Below are 22,696 nucleotides of genomic sequence, written 5' to 3'. Positions count from 1 at the left end.
TTGTTTAATATAGGACAACACGGTTTCGTACCCGGAAAAAGTACACAAACCCAACTGTTAGTCCACCGTGAGAACATATTCAAAAATATGAAAAGCGGAAATGAAACAGATGTGGTTTATCTAGACTTTGCAAAAGCTTTTGACAAAGTAGACCATAATATATTAGCAAAGAAAATTAGAAAACACAATATCGTAGATAAAGTAGGAAGATGGTTAAAAGAATTTTTACACAACAGAAAACAGATAGTTATTGCAAACGATGAGAAATCGGATGAAACCAAGGTAATATCCGGTGTGCCACAAGGTACGGTGCTAGCTGCAATATTGTTTGTTATTATGATTGAAGACATAGACAGTAATGTTAAGGATTCGGTAGTGAGTAGTTTTGCTGATGACACAAGAATAAGTAGAGAAATTACTTGTGATGAAGATAGGAACGCTCTACAAAGAGACCTTAACAAAGTATATGATTGGGCAGAGGTAAATAGGATGGTATTTAACTCTGATAAATTTGAATCAATAAATTATGGAGACAGAGAAGGAAAGCTATATGCATATAGGGGACCTAATAATGAGACAATCACAAATAAGGAAGCAGTTAAAGACCTTGGTGTGATGATGAATAGGAACATGTTATGCAATAATCAAATAGCAATTCTGTTGGCAAAATGTAAAGCAAAAATGGGAATGTTGTTACGGCACTTCAAAACAAGAAAAGCTGAACACATGATTATGCTTTATAAAACATATGTTCGTAGTCCACTTGAATATTGCAATATGATATGGTACCCACACTATCAAAAGGATATTGCACAAATAGAGAGTGTACAAAGGTCCTTTACAGCTAGAATAGAAGAAGTTAAGGACCTAGACTACTGGGAAAGACTACAATCCTTAAAATTATATAGTCTAGAAAGGAGAAGAGAACGCTACATGATAATTCAGGCATGGAAACAGATAGAAGGAATAACAGAAAATATCATGGAACTAAAAATATCAGAAAGAGCAAGCAGAGGTAGATTAATAGTGCCCAAAACTATACCAGGAAAAATAAGGAAAGCACACAGGACATTAATCCACTACGCACCAGCATCGATAATGCAGCGTCTATTCAATGCGTTGCCAGCTCATCTGAGGAATATATCAGGAGTGAGCGTAGATGTGTTTAAGAATAAGCTCGACAAATATCTAAACTGCATCCCAGACCATCCAAGATTGGAAGATGCAAAATATACCGGAAGATGTACTAGCAACTCTCTGGTAGACATTAGAGGCGCCTCACACTGAGGGACCTGGGGCAACCCGAACGAACTGTAAGGTCTGTAAGGTAAGGTATGGTTCTCATCCCAGTAGGTCTAAATTTTCCCCTTCTCGTCTCATGGTTCTCATCCCAGTAGGTCTAAATTTTCCCCTTCTCATCTCATGGTTCTCATCCCAGTAGGTCTAAATTTTCCCCTTCTCATCTCATGGTTCTCATCCCAGTAGGTCTAAATTTACCCATTCTCGTCTCATGATTCTCATCCCAGTATGTCTAAATTTTCCCCTTCTCATCTCATGATTCTCATCCCAGTAGGTCTAAATTTTCCCCTTCTCGTCTCATGGTTCTCATCCCAGTAGGTCTAAATTTTCCCCTTCTCATCTCATGGTTCTCATCCCAGTAGGTCTAAATTTTCCCCTTTTCGTCTCATGGTTTCTCATCCCAGTAGGTTCTAAATTTTCCCCTTCTCATTTCTCATGGTTCTCATCCCAGTTAGGTCTAAATTTCCCCTTCTCGTCTCATGGTTCTCATCCCAGTAGGTCTAAATTTTCCCCTTCTCGTCTCATGGTTCTCATCCCAGTAGGTCTAAATTTTCCCCTTCTCATCTCATGGTTCTCATCCCAGTAGGTCTAAATTTTCCCCTTCTCGTCTCATGATTCTCATCCCAGTATGTCTAAATTTACCCATTCTCGTCTCATGATTCTCATCCCAGTATGTCTAAATTTTCCCCTTCTCGTCTCATGGTTCTCATCCCAGTAGGTCTCAATTTTCCCCTTCACGTCCCATGGTTTTTTTAGCCCAGTAGGTCTAAATTTTCCCCTTCTTGTTTCGTTTTTTTTTTTTCTTTTATATCCCAGTAGGTCTAAATTTTCCCCTTCTTGTTTCGTTTTTTTTTTCTTTTATATCCCAGTAGGTCTAAATTTTCCCCTTCTTGTTTCGTTTTTTTTTTTCTTATATATCCCAGTAGGTCTAAATTTTCCCCTTGTTTCATTTTTTTTCTTTTATATCCCAGTAGGTCTAAATTTTCCCCTTCTTGTTTAGTCTTTTATATCCCAGTAGGTCTAAATTTTCCCATTCTCGTCTCATGCTTCTCATCCCAGTAGGCCTAAAATTTTCCCATTCTCAAGGTGGCCAGAGGTGCCTTATCGCGTACTACTCTTTCTGTGGTGGTCTATGATTAAAAATAAAAATGAAAAAAATGGAAATTATTAAAAGCATAAAAAATAAGTTATCACCTGTTTAGTGTCTCAAATCACAATCCTTTGAGAAGTCAAAATTCAAACCTCTCGACCTGTTTAACGGATATAAGTAGGAAATATTCACCTTCGATATCTTGGGCTACGGCAGCTGAAGTCTCCATCAGAAAACAGAAGACCAAGGCTGGGAATACCAGCACCAGCGAACCTGGTGGCTTCATGGTCCTTCTTCTAGGAGGTCGAAGACCCAACTACCAAAAAATACCTTCCGCTGTGGCACTCGTAACATGACGGCAATTTGCTACATCCACCAACCAGTCTGTCCATTTAGCCTTCACATCTATAGGTCATAAGGTCATCCACTTTTACCCAAAGGATCCTATCGTATCGGCCATCCGTTATTCAGTTCTAATCGCAGGAGAAAACTGCTTCTTAGATATTAAAGCAAACTGTCACTCATATATATTTTAAAGGCCTCAAAAGATTGCCTGCAATCGAGTAGTTGGACACGCCCTAAACCACTGAGTAAATTGCTTTGTAATTTTCGAGGACGAGAAAAAATTCTACAAAGAAAATGGGGTTTCTGAAGGACACGCTTTATCGTAATCATCCCTTGACTTCGGTCATCCACTTTTTATAGACTTGAGTGACTTACTACGGAGGTCTTGAATCATTTAAGGCCGGAACTTTTGTGGCTTGGAACGTCCTTCGTCAATTCCTGGAATCGCTTCCGTGGCCTTAAGTGATTGGGTCACACAAGTAGTTTGCTCTTTTGACATCTTCGTTTTATTCTTAACTATTAAAATCTGTTATTTAATTGGATTAATTCAATATTCCCATGCGACAACGATGCTCTAACTTGTGATCTGTGATTTGAGCCATCGTAACTTTGGTCTCGTGTTGACTTGCTTACAGTAATGGAGTTAGGGTGGCCATTTCCAAATTCCCAAAAAGAAGGACTCATTTTTTTTTTTTTTTTGCCAACACCAATTTAACCTAAATTAAGCATGATTATTGAGGAGTTGAAATATAAAATGCATATATATATATATATATATATATATATATATATATATTATATATATATATATATATATATATATATAATATATAAAATATATATATATTATATATATAGATATATATATATTCACCATATATATTATATACATATATACATATATCAATATATATATAACATATATATATACATATACATAATATATATACATATACATATAATATATTTATATATGTATATATTATAGACATATATAATTTATATATACATATATTTATAATTAAATAATACATATATAAATTTATATATACATATATATATATAAATATATATACATAATAATATTAAATTATACATATACATATATAATATTTATTTATACATATATATATTAATTTAATATATATTAATTACATATATATATATATATTATATACAATATATATATATATATATACAATATAATATATAATAAAATACATATACATATATATTATACATATATATAATATATAATATATATATATATAATATATATATATAGAATATATATATATATATATATATAATATATATAGAATATTATTTAATAATAATATTAAAATAACTTGACTTGAGTGTTTAAATCTCAAATAGTGTATGAATAAAGAACTGAAATTGATTAATATTCAATTGTATTGAAGATGGAACAATTTATTACATAACTGGGGTGAAAAAATTAACATTATTTCGGAAACTAAAGGAATTAGCAATCTGATGTTTGCATTTTGCCCTTTTCCTTGCCATCTCTAAGAGTTTTCTGTTGGCTAGAAGTCTTTTGTAAATGGCTGGACAGATACAAGTACACTGCGGCTCCATGCCTAGTGTTCCTAACTGTGCCAACAGCCACTATATAAAATTATTGGCATCATGAAAAAAAAATAAATGGTTCTTTTGCCCATCAGTTCTCACTGTTTTTGTATATGTATTTGTTTATATTTTTAGCATTAATATTTTTATTTAGACAAACCCAAAAAGCAGGAGAAATTAGCGTCCTTCTTAAGGTGAAGCAGGACAGAGGACAGAATGCTCAAAAACAGGACTGTCCTTCCTAAAGCAGGACGTCTGGCCACCCTAAATGGAGTCCTACTTCATTGCGTCTGCAGACTACGACAACATGTCATTAAAAAGTTTAATAACGACCTACATTTATGCAGGTACACAGAAAAAAGGGTCAGAAGGAGAGAATAATTTGCATACTAGAAAGCTAATGAATTTCTTTGTATTACATGATTCGCGTTTCGTAAATTCGCAAATTTGAAATGGCTTTTTAGCTTATCACATTGTTCGAAAATGCCACCAACAAATGAAGCGCAAAAAAGATTTGCTCCATTCATTTCTCGTCTGATGTAGTACTCCTTTCCTGTTCAGCCAACCTTACATCAACATTGCTTCCAAAATCTGGAACTCTCCTATTTCCTTCGTTTTTCTTGGAACCTTGATCAGTCACTACATCATGACGTAGAGTGAAGGGATCTTACGAATACTTTAAACTTTCAGCAAATGTTCTTCTCTGTTTTATTAGTGATATCGAGTGTAACGCTCACTGTTTATCCACTCCATTCAAATTTCACTCACAATAACAATCACATTAAATACTTCTACGAATCAGTCTAGACTTCATTACGTGAAAGGTACTACACCGTTAGAAAAAAAAAAAAAGTTACGCAACTCTGTTCATATCTCCAGTGCTAAAGAGCATCTTCCCCCCCCCCCCCCCCCCCCCAACGGATGACGATCACCACGGCTGACATTTTCCAAATGTTCCACGAAATAAGAAACTTAAGCTCTAAGTAAATATAAAAAGCAAGGTCCTGGTAAAAGGCTAAATATGGGGCGGGGGAGACAACCCTAAAGTAACGCCTACGTATAGTAGTACTACAGTCAAGACCTTGCCTACTACACTACATCACGTAAGGCACACTGGCTGCATAAACCCCCGTGATGTCATTGAAAGTTTGTCAAGGTGGGTTCTTGGCTCATTACTGAACTGTTTTTGAAGCACATTGCTGTAATTTTGAGTTGTGAATATAGTCGGGATCTGCATGGCTCTCCCAAAAAGCAGGAATAAAAGATGAAAACGATGGTATAAGGTTATTTTATAAAAATCAAGGATGATAAAAATATTATAAAATGATAAAATCTTATAAGGATAACTACAGAAAAATATTAACATTAAAATGCATAGATTATTTGTAAAATGTACCAGATAGATTTTTGGTTAAATTCTAGTAAATCTAAGTATCTTCTTCTTCCCACCTTTATCCCTATAATTTGATAAATTCTGCGTGTATTCCTGTTAAAATTGTAAAATATTGTATATTTTCTCTAATAAAAGATAACAAACAAACAATGCCTTAGCTGGATAATCTTCAGAACCTAATAATATTAGTCTTAAGACGCTCAACTGACTTTTCTTAGTGTCACGGCAGTAAGTTCAGACTTTTTATCTAAACCTAATGAGTCAGTACTTGACATACGGTCTCCTTCCTAGTTTCATTATCAATAATTAATCAGATACAAACCTAATTTATACGTCCCAAAAATATCCATCATCTAGCGGATTGGTCTACAACCCACAGTCACCTTTTCTGATTAAGTTTGCTGAAACCTAAGTTGCTCTGTTTCAATTTGTATATTTGTGAGATAATGAAAAAAAAAGAGCTTTGTTATCGTTTTAACTTTAGACGCTATAGTACTACTCTCATTTATTTCAATGGTGACAAAGCTTAGCATGTACTCTGCATGTAAAGGTTTTGTTTACTTTTATTTATCTTTGCGTCCGAGTGAGCATCGAAGATTTTGCTACATTGCGAATAATCCTGACATCTTCATTTAACCCTTAAACGCCGACTGGACGTATTTTACGTCGACATTTTTTGTCTCTCGGGTGCCGACTGGACGTATTTTACGTCGACATACAAAAGTTTTTTTAAAAATTTGTGGAAAAATACTTTTAGGCCTACCAGCCGAAAACTCTTGAATCACGCGCCTTGGGGGATGCTGGGAGTTCACGGATCAAGGTGTTGTTTTGTTTACAATCGTTACGCAGGCGCGCAAGCGCGAATTTCTTTCTTGCTGCACTAAAAAGTATCTGTGACACATCTCGGAAATTATTTCGTCACTTTGACATAATTTTTGTACCATTTTAAATTAGCCGTTACATAAAGTTTTATATATGAAAATGTGCGCATTTTTATGTAAAACACAACAAAAAAAAATACTCATGATTGTAGCTTTTATCAGTTTTGAGATATTTTCATATAAATAATGATAAGTGCCAAAATTTCAACCTTCGGTCAACTTTGACTCTACCGAAATGGTCGAAAAACGAAATTGTAAGCTAAATCTCTTATATTTTAGTAATATTCAATCATTTACCTTAATTTTGCAACAAATTGGAAGTCTCTAGCACAATATTTCGATTTATGGTGAATTTATGAAAAAACTTTTTCCTTACGTCCGCGCGGTAACTCTTCCGAAAAAAATCATACATGCGATTGTGGTAATGTTTGCACCATTTTAAATTAGCCGTTACATAAAGTTTTATATATGGAAATGTGCGCAATTTCATGCACAATACAACTAAAAATAACCCATGGTTGTAGCTTTTATCAATTTTGAAATATTTTCATATAAAAAATGATAAGTGACAAATTTTCAACCTTCGGTCAACTTTTTGGACTCTACCGAAACAATGGTCGTTCGGAAAAAACAAAAGCAATTGTAAGCTAAAACGCTTATATTCTAGTAATATTCAAGCATTTACCTTCATTTTGCAACAAATTGGAAGTCTCTAGCACAATATTTCGATTTATGGTGAATTTATGAAAAAATAACATTTTCTTTACGTCCGCGCAGTAACTCTTCCGAAAAAATCATACGTACGATTGTGGTAATGTTTGCACCATTTTAAATTAGCCGTTACATAAAGTTTTATATATGAAAATGTGCACAATTTCATGTAGAATACAACAACAAATAATTGAAGGTTGTAGCTTTTCTCATTTTTGAAATATTTGCATATAAATCACGATAAATAGAAAAAAAAAAACACGTTCGGTCAACTTTGACTCTACCGAAATGGTCGAAAAACGCAATTGTAAGCTAAACCTCTTACATTCTAGTAATATTCAGTCATTTATCTTCATCTTGAAACAAATTCGAAGTCTCTAGCACAATATTTAAATTGATGGTGAATTAAAAAAAAAAAACTTTCCTTCCCTCCGCGCGCGGATTCTCCGCCACAAATCTCCGAAATGTGTACGTCCCATTCTCGGAATATTTGCTCCGTTTCATATTAGGCATTTCATAGAGTTTTATATATGAAAATGTGCGCAATTTCATGTAGAATAAAACGAAAAATATTTGAAAGTTGTAGCTTTTCTTATTTCTGAAATAATTGCATATAAAAAAAATATATAAAAAAAATTCGACATTCGGTCAAATTTAACTCGTCAGATATGGTCGAAAACTGCATGTAAGTTTTGTTTACTTTTATTTATCTTTGCGTCCGGGTGAGCATCGAAGTTTGTGCTACATTGCGAATAATCCTGACGTCTTCATTTAAGCAGTCAGGGCTGGTTTTAAGGTTCATGTTTGATATAATTAAATATAGTCACATTCGCACCATCTACGTGTGTAGCTATACAGTAGGCTCTTGCCACCAGACTTTCAGGCGCCTATAAGGAGTGTGAGTTATCAAGAAATGGCCGATAAGCGACTTCGAGACGAGGGAGAAACTGCTGCGTACGTGTGGAGAAACATGATACTCACAGATATTAGCAACTACAGATAATTTTGGTTAAATCCTGTAGTAAAACCATTGATTATTTGTTGTCGTGAAGCCAGCATGTAATTAAAGTTATTACACATATACCTCTATAACTGTAAGTATATTCATTTGAACTACGATCTCCGAGCCAATAAAAGTAAACAAAAGCTAGGACGCATTATGGTGAAATTAGTTTTAACGTCAGAATACCTGCTAACCTTTGGCAAACATTAAAACGATAACAAAGCTCTCTCTCTCTCTCTCTCTCTCTCTCTCTCTCTCTCTCTCTCTCTCTCTCTCTCTTCTCTCTCTCTCTCTTTTTTTTTTTTTTTTGGTCTCATAAAAATACAAATTGAAACAGAGTAACAAAGGTTTTCCTAAATACCACTCGCTAATCCCATGCATAACCACCTCAAAAACTTAAGGGAATATGACAGAAGTTACGTGTTTCACCTCTTCCAGATCAGGAACTTTGAATCATATCATTCCCTTTTGATCACCTGGTTTGTTTGTTTGTTTGTACGAGATTTTTACGTTGCATGAAACCAGTACGGTCATTCAGCAACGGGACCAAGGGCTTTACGTGACTTCCGAACCACGTCAAGAGTGAACTTCTATCACCAGAAATACACAATTCTCTAACCCCTCAGTGGAATGCCCGAGAATCGAACTCGCGGTCACCGAGGTGGCAAGCCAAGACCGTACCGATCACGCTTGTTGTTGCTCATCAACTAATGAGATAAGAGGCTATTCTAACAGAGGCCGGTGGCATAGGAATAAAATTATTATTATTTAATCATTTTTCAGATGAGCCCTATTCACATGGGCCAAGCCCACCAAAGGGGCCACTGACTTAAAATTGAAGCTTCCAAAGAATTTGGTCTTCATTAAGATTTAAAAGGAGGCAGAGGGAAATAGATCAAATTAATAAATAGATAAAAATGTATTGAAATCCAAGGAGAATAGTATGAGGGTATTAATACATTGTATCCTCACTTGAACTTTCGAAGTTCCAATTACACAACATCCTCAGGGGGAGAGTTCCACAGACCAACAGTGTGTGGGACAAAGGGCCTCTAAAACTGTCCAGCGAATCTAATTGCTCTGGGCAGGAAAAGGGATCAGCAATCAATTGTGAATGTAAGAGATCTCTATTACAATAAAACTTATGAAAAAGTGACAAGCAAGAGACTAAACGACGATGGTCCAATTAATAACTGATAATATCAGCAAACAGAAACCTACCACCTCACACCACTCTTTTCTCTTCTACTCTTCTTTCCCACCGTTATCCCTACATGAAGGGGTCGGTTGGCTGATGCGCCGCCTCCTCCTCCTCCTCCTCCTATCAGAGGCATCATCATCCTCCACCAAACCTCCTCTCTCCATATCTTCTTCCTTCACTTTATCTCGCCATCTCATTCTCTGTCTCCCTCTTGATCTTCTCCCTCGTAACAAGTCACTCCCAAGCCCCCTTCACTCCCTCCTCGTCAGCCATCCTCAACACACCACTCTTATCTAAACAGAGATATCACTCTTATCTAAACAGAGATATCACTCTTATCTAAACAGAGATATCACTCTTATCTAAACAGAGATATATCTCTGGCAGAAGCAGACATCCACACCAGAGAACAGCATTCTGATAAAGGAGGCACAAATGACATGAAACAGGTTGCAATGACTTTATCACTGCTGTAAAGATGTGATTTTAGTGCAGCATTTGCTACGACCTACAGTAGATGTTTCTTGAAGTAGATACAAGTCAAAAGTTACACTTAGAACTTAAGATTAGAAGCCTCAGACTCATTTAGTAGAGTCCCGTCCACCTGAAGGGAGGATGGGGTGGAAAATCTGTACGAGATCTGACAGTCAATAGTGTTCTCTCGTGAAAAGTAAGATGGAAGAGAGAAAATATGAACGGAGGTATAGTAAAAGGAATGAAAGAGGTTGCAGCTAGGGGCTGAAGAGACGCTGCAAACACCCATGATTAATGCAAACCCAACTATGGGACAGCGGCATGAAGACAGGCATTTTCAGACTGCTGTACAGGTAAAGCACAGCAATGTGAAGACGGGCATTTTCAGATTGCTGTCTGTATAGGTAAAGTGCAGCAACGTGATGACGGGAATTTTCAGATTGTTGTCTGTGTAGGTAAAGTACAGTCTTCATTTTCAGACTGCTGTATAGGAAGAGTACAGAAACATGAAGACGGGCATTTTCAGACTGTTGTATAGGTGAAGTACAAATAGTTAAACTAAAAAAAACGGCAGTATTTCAGCAGCCTTTTGGTTCATGACGATCCTTTATAAAATAGAAAGAAAAGCAGTTCGGCAGTTTCGCACTCAAAAGGAGTAAAGAAATTATCTGACTCATCGAAGGATGATGGTGTGTGCGCGACAAACAGCAAGTAATAACTCTAAAAGCCTGGATAATACAGGTTCCCTACGCAAAGAGGATTTGTCTACTGACGATTGAAACTGAATTAAATGTAGAATTTAGGCCAAAATCACAGTAACATCATCATTATCATTATTAGTTCAGTAGATAACCTATTCACATGGAACGAGCACACAAGGGCCACTGATCTGACATCAAGCTTCCAAAGAATGTTGGTTTCAACCTCCTGCCGCAAACCCAACACTGCAGCAGTAACTAATCACGATAGACAGACAGCGATTTTTCATCGTCCTGGGGGAGATGCAAACCCGCAACATCTGAATAGCATGCCACGATACTAACCACTATACCGGTGGACCAGCTAAACATCTCCCAGAGGAATTTTGTTGGGATCGTCCGAGATAACCAAGGCATCTAGTCTAGAAAGCAATATTCAGGCAACACTGACACCAACTAGCTTCTTGGCAGAAATGCAACAATAACTGATGGATATGAATGAAATATAGAACTTTGCAAAGCCCAAGGCAAAGCACTGGGACCTACGAGATCATTCAGCGCTGAAACGGAAATTGACAATCAAAGGTATGAAAGGTGGAACAGGATGAAAACCTCGAAGCAGTTGTACTATGAAACAACTGTTAAAAGAGGGTGGAAAGTAAGATCTAAGAAAGATAATGTGAACGGAGGTACAGTAAAAAGAATGAAAAAGGTTGCAGCTGGGGGGCTGAAGGGACGCTGCAAAGAGCGTTAAGAAGTGCCTACATTGCACCGCATGAGGTGCACTGACGGCACTTTAGAGGCGGCCTCTAAAGGGACAAGGAGACCAAACATGACAGCAACACGTCGAGAGTGAACTTCTGTCACCAGAAACACACATCTCTCTCCCTTCAGTGGAATGCCCGAAATCGAACTCGCGGCCACCGAGGTGGCAGGCCAAGACCATGCTGACCACGCCAATGAGGCGCTTTAAATGGTGGTGTGATAAATAAGAAATGACTCATTATTAAAGGGTATGGTAGCATTTGCATTAATCACAGTTAAGTATTGAATTTCGTAAATAAACTCTAACGTCTTCAAATATAACTAAATTTTGAAGAATGGAAGCTTGGGCTGTGGAAAAAGATTTCTGTTGTCGGTTCTGTTTCATATTAGCAGAGTAAAGATAACCAAAGATACCCTTAACGGCAATCAGTTTCAGGGTGTTTATTTCCAGTTCCATCAAAAATCTACCTAAAGCTCATATCACAAACCACTTAGATATTACAGTTCCTTTCTTCTACCGTTTGCCAACAATGCATAACATTACGATAGATTTTTTTTAGTGTTGTCTAACTAGTTCATACTTGCTTCCCTCATGTACTGAATAAAAAAACCAGATGGTTATATCAAAGTTTATCTCTACAGACTTCTTCACTCATTTATTTAAATGAAGATTCGATTATGGCTAGACTACTATATATGCTGATTGGAGATTAATTCAATACATGAATAGCTTATGAATCTTTACATGAAAATCAAAATTGATAAATAAAACAAAAAGCGCTTTTAGGCATTACTTTTCTCCCAACATTCTCAGTCCGCGTCATGCAACAATAACATTTGTTAAGTCTTTCATGTCATGCAACAATAACATTTGTTAAGTCTTTCACATCATGTAACAATAACATTTGTTAAGTCTTTCATACCATGCAACAATAACATTTGTTAAGTCTTTCACATCATGCAACAATAACATTTGTTAAGTCTTTCACATCATGCAACAATAACATTTGTTAAGTCTTTCACATCATGCAACAATAACATTTGTTAAGTCTTTCACACCATGCAACAATAACATTTGTTAAGTCTTTCACATCATGCAACAATAACATTTGTTAAGTCTTTCACACCATGCAACAATAACATTTGTTAAGTCTTTCACACAATGCAACAATAACATTTGTTAAGTCTTTCACATCATGCAACAATAACATTTGTTAAGTCTTTCACACCATGCAACAATAACATTTGTTAAGTCTTTCACATCATGCAACAATAACATTTGTTAAGTCTTTCACACCATGCAACAATAACATTTGTTAAGTCTTTCACACCATGCAACAATAATATTTGTTAAGTCTTTCACATCATGCAACAATAACATTTGTTAAGTCTTTTGTGTCATGCAACAATAACATTTGTTAAGTCTTTCACATCACGCAACAATAACATTTGTTAAGTCTTTCGTGTCGTACAACAATAACATTTGTTAAGTCTTTCACGTCATGCAACAATAACATTTGTTAAGTCTTTCACGTCATGCAACAATAACATTTGTTAAGTCTTTAGTGTCATGCAACAATAACATTTGTTAAGTCTTTCAACATCATGCAAACAAATAAAACATTTGTTAAGTTCGTTTCGTGGTTCCATGCAACCAATAACATTTGTTAAGTCTTTTGTTTGTAATGCAACAATAAACATTTTGTTAAGTCCTTTGTGACCATGCAACAACTAACATTTTGTAAGTTTTATTCGGGTGTCATGCAAAACAATAACATTTGTTCAATTTCTTTCACGTCATTGCAAACAATAACATTTGTTAAAGTGCTTTCACGTCATGCAACAATAAAACATTTGTTGTTAAGTCTTTCGCGTCATGCAACAATAACATTTGTTAAAGTCTTTCACGGTCATGTCAACAATAACATTTGTAAGTCTTTCACATCATGCAACAATAAAACATTTGTTAAGTCTTTCGTGTACGGCAACAATAACATTTGTTAAAGTCTTTCGTGTATGCAACCAATAACATTTTGTTAAGTCGTTTCGCGTTCATGCAAACAATAAAACATTTGTTAAGTCTTTCCACGTCATGCAACAATAACATTCTGTTAAGTCTTTCGCGTCATTGCAAACCAATAAACATTTGTAAGTCTTTCAACGTTCATGCAACAATTAAACATTTGTTAACGTCGTTTACGGCATCAATGCAACAATAAACATTTGTTTAAATCTTTCACATCATGCAACAATAACCACTTTGTTAGGTCTTTTAGTGTCATGCAACAATAACATTTGTTAAGTCTTTCAACGTCATGCAACCAATCAACATTTGGGTTAGGTCTTTTGTGGTCCATGGCAACAATAAAACACTTTTGTTAAGTCCTTTCAACGTCATGCAACCAATAACATTGTTAGGTCTTTTGTGTCATGCAAACAATAACATTTGTTAAGTCTTTCACATCATGGCAACAATAACATTTGTTAAGTCTTTTCGTGTCATGCAACAATAACATTCGGTTAAAGTTTTCTTTCACACCATTGCAACAAAATAACATTTGTTCTAAGTTCTTTCACATCATGCAAACAAATAAAACATTTGTTAAGTCTTTCACACCATGCAAACAATAAAACCATTTTGTTAGGGTCTTTTGTGTCATGCAACAATATACATTTGTTAAGTCTTTAGTGTATGCCAACAATAAAAAATTTGTTAAGTCTTTCACATCATGCTAACAATAACATTTGTTAAGTCTTGTGTCATGCAACAATAACATTTGTTAAGTCTTTTGTGTCATGCAACAATAACATTTGTTAAGTCTTTTGTGTCATGCAACAATAACATTTGTTAGTCTTTCGTGTATGAACAAAAAAAAAAAAAAAACATAACATTTGTTTAATTCCTTCACGTCATGCAAAATAAACCATTGTTTATAAGTCTTTCACGGTCATGCAAACAATAACATTTGTTTAAGTCTTTTTGTTTCGCTCCGTTCATTGCAACAATAACATTTGTTAAGGGTCTTTCACGTCAGCAAACAATAACAATTTGTTAAGTCATTTCCACATCCTGCAACAATAACATTTTGTTAACGTCTTTTGTGTCATGCAAACAATAACATTTGTTAAGTCTTTCGGTATGCAACAATAACATTTTGTTAAGTCTTTCGCCGTCATGCAAACAATAACATTGTGTAAGTCTTTCACGTTCTGCATGCACCAATAACATTTGTTAAGCTTTCGCGGTATGCAACAATAAAATTTGTTTTAAGTTCTTCACGTCATGCAACAATAACATTTGTTAAGTCTTTCGCATCATGCAACAATAACATTTGTTAAATCTTTCACATCATGCAACAATAACATTTGTTAGGTCTTTTGTGTCATGCAACAATAACATTTGTTAAGTCTTTCACGTCATGCAACAATAACATTTGTTAGGTCTTTTGTCTGTCATGCTCACATTGGTAAAATCTTTCCCGTCATGCAACTAACATTTGTTAAATCTTTCGCATCACGCAACAATAACATTTGTTAAGTCTTTCACATCATGCAACAATAACATTTGTTAAGTCTTTCGTGTCATGCAACAATAACATTTGTTAAGTCTTTCACACCATGCAACAATAACATTTGTTAAGTCTTTCACATCATGCAACAATAACATTTGTTAAGTCTTTCACACCATGCAACAATAACATTTGTTAGGTCTTTTGTGTCATGCAACAATAACATTTGTTAAGTCTTTCACATCATGCAACAATAACACTTGTTAAATCTTTCACACCATACAACAATAACATTTGTTAAGTCTTTCACATCATGCAACAATAACATTTGTTAAGTCTTTCGTGTCATGCAACAATAACATTTGTTAAGTCTTTTGTGTCATGCAACAATAACATTTGTTAAGTCTTTCACATCATGCAACAATAACATTTGTTAAGTCTTTCACACCATGCAACAATAACATTTGTTAAGTCTTTCACATCATGCAACAATAACACTTGTTAAGTCTTTCACACCATACAACAATAACATTTGTTAAGTCTTTCACATCATGCAACAATAACATTTGTTAAGTCTTTTGTGTCATGCAACAATAACATTTGTTAAGTCTTTCACATCATGCAACAATAACATTTGTTAAGTCTTTTGTGTCATGCAACAATAACATTTGTTAAGTCTTTCGTGTCGTACAACAATAACATTTGTTAAGTCTTTCACGTCATGCAACAATAACATTTGTTAAATCTTTCACGTCATGCAACAATAACATTTGTTAAGTCTTTCGTGTCATGCAACAATAACATTTGTTAAGTCTTTCACATCATGCAACAATAACATTTGTTAAGTCTTTCGTGAAATGCAACAATAACATTTGTTAAGTCTTTCGTGTCATGCAACAATAACATTTGTACAATAACATTTGTTAAATCTTTCGTGTCATGCAACAATAACATTTGTACAATAACATTTGTTAAGTCTTTCACGTCATGCAACAATAACATTTGTTAAGTCTTTCACATCATGCAACAATAACATTTGTTAAGTCTTTCACGTCATGCAACAATAACATTTGTTAAGTCTTTCACCTCATGCAACAATAACATTTGTTAAGTCTTTCACCTCATGCAACAATAACATTTGTTAAGTCTTTTGTGTCATGCAACAATAACATTTGTTAAGTCTTTCACATCATGCAACAATAACATTTGTTAAGTCTTTTGTGTCATGCAACAATAACATTTGTTAAGTCTTTCACGTCATGCAACAATAACATTTGTTAAGTCTTTCACGTCATGCAACAATAACATTTGTTAAGTCTTTCACATCATGCAACAATAACATTTGTTAAGTCTTTCACGTCATGCAACAATAACATTTGTTAAGTCTTTCACATCATGCAACAATAACATTTGTTAAGTCTTTCACGTCATGCAACAATAACATTTGTTAAGTCTTTCACGTCATGCAACAATAACATTTGTTAAGTCTTTTGCATCATGCAACAATAACGTTTGTTAAGTCTTTTGCATCATGCAACAATAACATTTGTTAAGTCTTTCACATCATGCAACAATAACATTTGTTAAGTCTTTCACGTCATGCAACAATAACATATGTTAAGTCTTTCCGCACATCATGCAACAATAACATTTGTTAAGTCTTTCACATCATGCAACAATAACATTTTGTGAAGTCTTTATTCGACGTCATGCAACAATAGCATTTTGTTAAGTCTTTCACATCATGCAACAATAACATTTGTTAAGTCTTTCACGTCATGCAACAATAACATTTGTTAAGTCTTTTGTGTCATGCAACAATAACATTTGTTAAGTCTTTTGTGTCATGCAACAATAACATTTGTTAAGTCTTTTGTGTCATGCAAAAAAAAGCAACAAATAAAATTTGTTTAAATCTTTCACATCATGCAACAATAACATTTGTGTTAAGTCTTTCACGTCATGCAACAATAACATTTGTTAAAGTCAATTTCACTATAACATGAAAGGCAACAATAACATTTGTTAAGTTCTTTCACATCATGCAACATAAAATTTGTTAAATCTTTCACAATCATGCAACAATAACATTGTTAAGTCTTTCACATCATGCAACAATAATTTAACAATTTCGTTACAGTCTTTCACATCATGCAACAATAACATTTTGTTAAATCTTTCACATTCATGCAACAATAAACATTTGTTAAAATTTTCACATCATGCAACATAACATTTGTTATGTCTTTTCTTTGTGTCTTGCAACAATAACATTTGTTAAGTCTTTGTTCACAATCATGCAAACAATAACATTTGTTAAGTATTTCACGTTTTTCTGCAACAATAAAACCCATTTTTTTGTTAAGTCTTTTGTATCATGCAACAATAAACATTTGGTTAAGTCTTTGGCATCATGCATACAATAACCTTTGTTAAATCTTTCAACAATCAAATTTGCTTCAAGAAATAACTTTTGGTAAGTCTTTGCGTCAATGCAACAATTTAACGCTTGTTTAAGTCTTTCACGTCATGCAACAATAAACATTTGTTAAAGTCTTTCAGCTAAAGGTGCATGCAAACAATGAACATTTGTTAAGTCTTTCACGTTCAATGCAACAATAACATTTGGTTAAGTCTTTTCACACGTCATGCAACAATAACATTTGTTAAAGTCTTTTCACAATCATGCAACCAATAACAAATTTGTTAAGTCGTTTCACGTCATGCAACCAAAAAATCGTTTGTTAAGTCTTTCCACATCATGCAACAATAACATTGTTAAGTCTTTCGTGTCATGCAACAATAACACTTTGTTAAGTCTTTTGCATCATGCAACAATAACATTGTTAAATCTTTCAATCATGCAACAAATAAACATTTGTGTAAAGTCTTTCACGTCATGCAACAATAACGTTTGTTACGTCTTTCACATCATGCAACAAGAACAATTTGTTAGTCTTGTCACGTCATGCAACAATAACATTTGTTAAGTTTCTTTCACGTCATGCAACAAAACATTTGTTAAAGTCTTTCACATCATGAACAATAACATTGTTAAGTCTTTCATACCATGCAACCAAGAATAAATTTGTTAAGTCTTTCACGTCATGCAACAATAACATTTGTTATCAAAGTCTTTCAACATCATGCAACAATAATATTTGTTAAGTTAAGTCTTTCGTTCTTGTCATGCCAACAATAAATACATTGTTAGGTTGGTCTTTGTGTCATTGCCAAACAATAAACATTTGTTACGTCTTTTTACACCCTCATGCAACAATAACATTTGTTAAGTCTTTCACGTTCATGCAACAATTAACATTTGTTTTAAAGTCTTTCCACATCATGCAACAATAAACAATTTGGTTAAGTCTTTCCACATCATGCAACAATAACATTTGTTGTTAAAGTCTTCTTTCGTGTCATATTGCAACAATAAAAACATTTGTTAGGTCTTTTGTGTCATGACAAACAATAACATTGTTAAGTCTTTCACATCATGCAACAATAACATTTGTTAAATCTTTCGCATCATGCAACAATAACATTTGTTAAATCTTTCACATCACGCAACAATAATATTTGTTAAGTCTTTCGTGTCATGCAACAATAACATTTGTTAGGTCTTTTGTGTCATGCAACAATAACATTTGTTAAGTCTTTCACATCATGCAACAATAACATTTGTTAAATCTTTCGCATCACGCAACAATAATATTTGTTACGTCTTTCGTGTCATGCAACAATAACATTTGTTAAGTCTTTCACATCATGCGACAATAACATTTGTTAAATCTTTCACATCACGCAACAATAATATTTGTTACGTCTTTCGTGTCATGCAACAATAACATTTGTTAAGTCTTTCACATCATGCAACAATAATATTTGTTAAGTCTTTTGCGTCATGCAACAATAACATTTGTTAAGTCTTTCACATCATGCAACAATAACATCTGTTAAATCTTTCGCATCATGCAACAATAACATTTGTTAAGTCTTTCACATCATGCAACAATAACATTTGTTAAATCTTTCACATCATGCAACAATAACTTTGTTAATCTTTTCACATCCATGCAACAATAAACATTTTTGTTAAAGTCCCTTTCAACTCATAAAGGCAACAATAACAATTTGTTAAAAGTCTTGCACAATCAACGCAACAATTAACATTTTGTTAAATCTTTTCCCTATCAATGCAACACTAACATTTGTTAAATCTTTCACATCATGCAACAATAACATTTGTTAAATCTTTCACATCATGCAACAATTTAACAGTTGTTAATCTTTCACTCATGCAACAATAACATTTGTTAAAGTCTTTCACATCAGCAAACAATAACATTTGTTAAATCTTTCACATCATGCACAATAAAGAACATGTTAAGTCTTTTCACTCAACGCAAACAATAATTTGGTTAAATCTTTCACATCATGCAACAATAACATTTGTTAAGTCTTTTTTTTCCACATAATTGCAACAATAACTTTGTTAAACTTTCCCCTTCATGCAACAATAACATTTGTTAAATCTTTCACATCATGCAACAATAACATTTGTTAAATCTTTCACATCATGCAACAATAACATTTGTTAAGTCTTTCACATCACGCAACAATAACATTTGTTAAATCTTTCACATCATGCAACAATAACATTTGTTAAGTCTTTCACATCATGCAACAATAACATTTGTTAAATCTTTCACATCATGCAACAATAACATTTGTTAAGACTTTCGCATCATGCAACAATAACATTTGTTAAATTTTTCACATCATGCAACAATAACATTTGTTAAGTCTTTCACATCATGCAACAATAAAATTTGTTAAGTCTTTCACATCATGCAACAATAACATTTGTTAAATCTTTCACATCATGCAACAATAACATTTGTTAAATTTTTCACATCATGCAACAATAACATTTGTTATGTCTTTCGCATCACGCAACAATAACATTTGTTAAGTCTTTCACATCACGCAACAATAACATTTGTTAAATCTTTCACATCACGCAACAATAACATTTGTTAAGTCTTTCACATCATGCAACAATAACATTTGTTAAGTCTTTCACATCATGCAGCAATAACATTTGTTAAGTCTTTCACATCATGCAACAATAACATTTGTTAAGCCTTGTCCTCTGCAGCCAAGCTTTTACATTACTTTCTGGTCGTGTTTTTCTTTTCCTTTTAGGTCTTGGCTACACCAGGGCATCACAAAACCGTCCCACTGGACCTCGCACTGATACAAATTTCATGAACTTTTCTCGAAATTATGCTATCCCTTTATAATTAAAAACAGGCTAAAAGGAGCCCTATTTCTATCAACTAAAACTTAAGATATGATCGACGTTTATCGGAAAGCGGATATCACAAGATAAGTTAGTAACTAACGAGTCCCAAGATAAGTTGAGTAGTCCGTTAATTAAAACGAATACTGTTTACCGTACTAATCTTGATCACAAACCCTAACATAATAGAAGTTCTTCACATACAAATAGTATAAATATAACAAAGTAAAAAAATCTACATGAATACTGTTGGAATTAATTTTCTAAGGAAATATGAGGAACATACCTCATATATATGGAATCAATTTCTTATGGAAATAAGCGGAATATACCTCATATATCTGTAATTAAATTTCTAAGGAAAGAAGCAGAATATACCTCATAAATCTGGAATTAACTTTCTGAGGAAAGGAAATAAGTTGGAATATACCTCACTAAATTCTGAATAAGTCTCTGTTGGAAACCATAAGGTAACTATTAAACCTTCCCATAAATCTGCGGGGGGAAATAAATTTAAAAATTTTCCTGGAAAGGAAATAAGTGGAAATACCTCATAAATCTGGAATTCAATTTCTGAGGAAATAAGTGGAATATACTCATAAAGCTGGAATTAATTTTCTGGATAAACGTGGAATTAATACTCATAAATCTGGAATTAACTTTCTGAGGAAATAAGTGGAATATACCTCATAAATCTGGAATTAATTTTCTGAGGAAATAAGTGGAATATACCTCAAAAATCTGGAATTAACTTTCTGAGGAAATAAGTGGAATATACTTCATAAATCTGGAATTAATTTTCTGAGGAAATAAGTGGAATATACCTCATAAATCTGGAATTAATTTTCTGAGGAAATAAGTGGAATATACCTCAAAAATCTGGAATTAACTTTCTGAGGAAATAAGTGGAATATACCTCATAAATCTGGAATCAAATTTCTGAGGAAATAAGTGGAATATACCTCATAAATCTGGAATTAATTATGAGGAAATGAGCGGGACATACCTTATAAATCTGGAATTAACTTTCTGAGGAAATAAGTGGAATATACCTCATAAATCTGGAATCAAAAATCTGAGGAAATAAGTGGAATATACCTCATAAATCTGGAATTAATTATGAGGAAATGAGCGGGACATACCTTATAAATCTGGAATTAACTTTCTGAGGAAATGAGCAGAATATACCTCATAAATCTGGAATTAATTTTCTATTATAGCATTTCCTGTTGCCGTTTCCTTGCGGAACTGATTCAAATTTAGCCTCGTTGACATGGGGCTAGTTTAGCAGCCGCTACTGCTAGCGACCTGTGAACTACCACTCTACTGCCCAATGTCAACGAAAAGTTAGTAAGCTTGCCAATTACCAGGAACACAAGGATAGTGCGAAGTTGATGTCCCAGCTACTTTCCGGTCACGTGACCCCTAGCAGCCATAACCATCCCTGTGTCAATGTCCCGTTACCCTGTTGCTGGATTGTTGTCATCACCTTCCTTGAATGTAAATGAGCGAGAAGTGGAATTCAGATGAAATTTCCACGTTTTTAAAAGATATGGGGAATATAAATGCCTCATTATATGACTAGGAACAAGCGTGACGTGGCTGAAGCTCTGATCAAGGAGGGTCTTCATGTTTCCAACGTTGAATTTTTAAGGAAGCAAATTATGGTTATCGAAAACGTCTGTAGCCAAGAACTGGTGAAAACTGAAATATCAAAGCAAAGTGGAGTAGCATTGGATGATATTTACCAACCTCGACTGTCATCCCTCAAGAAGGGGACACCTTCCTACGAAACTAACAGGAGACCGGGCTTCATCCTCAAATTTGCCAAGCGATTGTTGTAGCAAACTTCATTTTATTTCGTGTCAGCAAACAAATTATGATGCAGACTGAATTAACACCTAGACACGATTAGGAATATCTGGAGGTTGAATGAAATACTGTTGCTTTTCCTCTTTTATTACATAAAGCTGGGTACGGCGGCCTTTCACAGTGATGGCAAACATGATAAATAATAGAGTAATAATAAATGAGAGTGAATCTATAGTGAAATTTATCCATTTTTGCAGCTAAGACCCATCCATTATATTCTTAAACTTTTGCTAGTGAGCAGTTATAGGTCTCAAATAGATAGTAACATCACCCTCACGCACATGCCTTTCATATTCTGTACAAACTTCAGCAGCCAATTCAGTAAGTAGTGTACTGGAGCCCCCTAAACTTTCTGTCCACTGAAGCCACTTCCTCAGCCATAACGTAAGTTTTTCCTTCTTTTTATTTATCACAATTATTTCTAATTCGTTTATCAAAAATACAACTGCTGCATCAATTGCTACATCCATGTCATTTGCATCTTATCTTGATGGCTAATGGCTGCAAATACTTTCCCGCCAAACTATCCTAGTATCAACACTTACTTGCCGGGTAAG

At 34.2% G+C, this 22,696-nt stretch overlaps 1 protein-coding gene across 7 annotated transcripts in view; it reads right to left on the bottom strand.

The window, feature by feature from the left end:
- LOC135220010 (uncharacterized) overlaps positions 1 to 22,696 on the bottom strand; it is a 397,255-nt gene that overhangs the window by 173,127 nt on the left and 201,432 nt on the right. The window contains exon 1 of one of the 7 annotated variants that reach the window (XM_064257298.1): positions 2,582 to 2,755. The exons of 5 other annotated variants lie outside the window; for them this stretch is intronic. In XM_064257298.1, coding sequence (XP_064113368.1) covers positions 2,582 to 2,675 — 94 coding nt within the window. In that variant the 5' untranslated portion in view covers positions 2,676 to 2,755. Of the gene's footprint in view, positions 1 to 2,581; positions 2,756 to 22,696 lie in introns of those variants that run through there. One more of the 7 variants, XM_064257305.1, reaches the window with a different exon arrangement.

The sequence above is a fragment of the Macrobrachium nipponense genome, chromosome 1 (genome assembly GCF_015104395.2).
Source record: "Macrobrachium nipponense isolate FS-2020 chromosome 1, ASM1510439v2, whole genome shotgun sequence".
Classification (NCBI taxonomy): domain Eukaryota; kingdom Metazoa; phylum Arthropoda; class Malacostraca; order Decapoda; family Palaemonidae; genus Macrobrachium; species Macrobrachium nipponense.
Note: the sequence above shows the minus strand (reverse complement) of the source record. Positions and strands in the feature narration are given on the sequence as shown.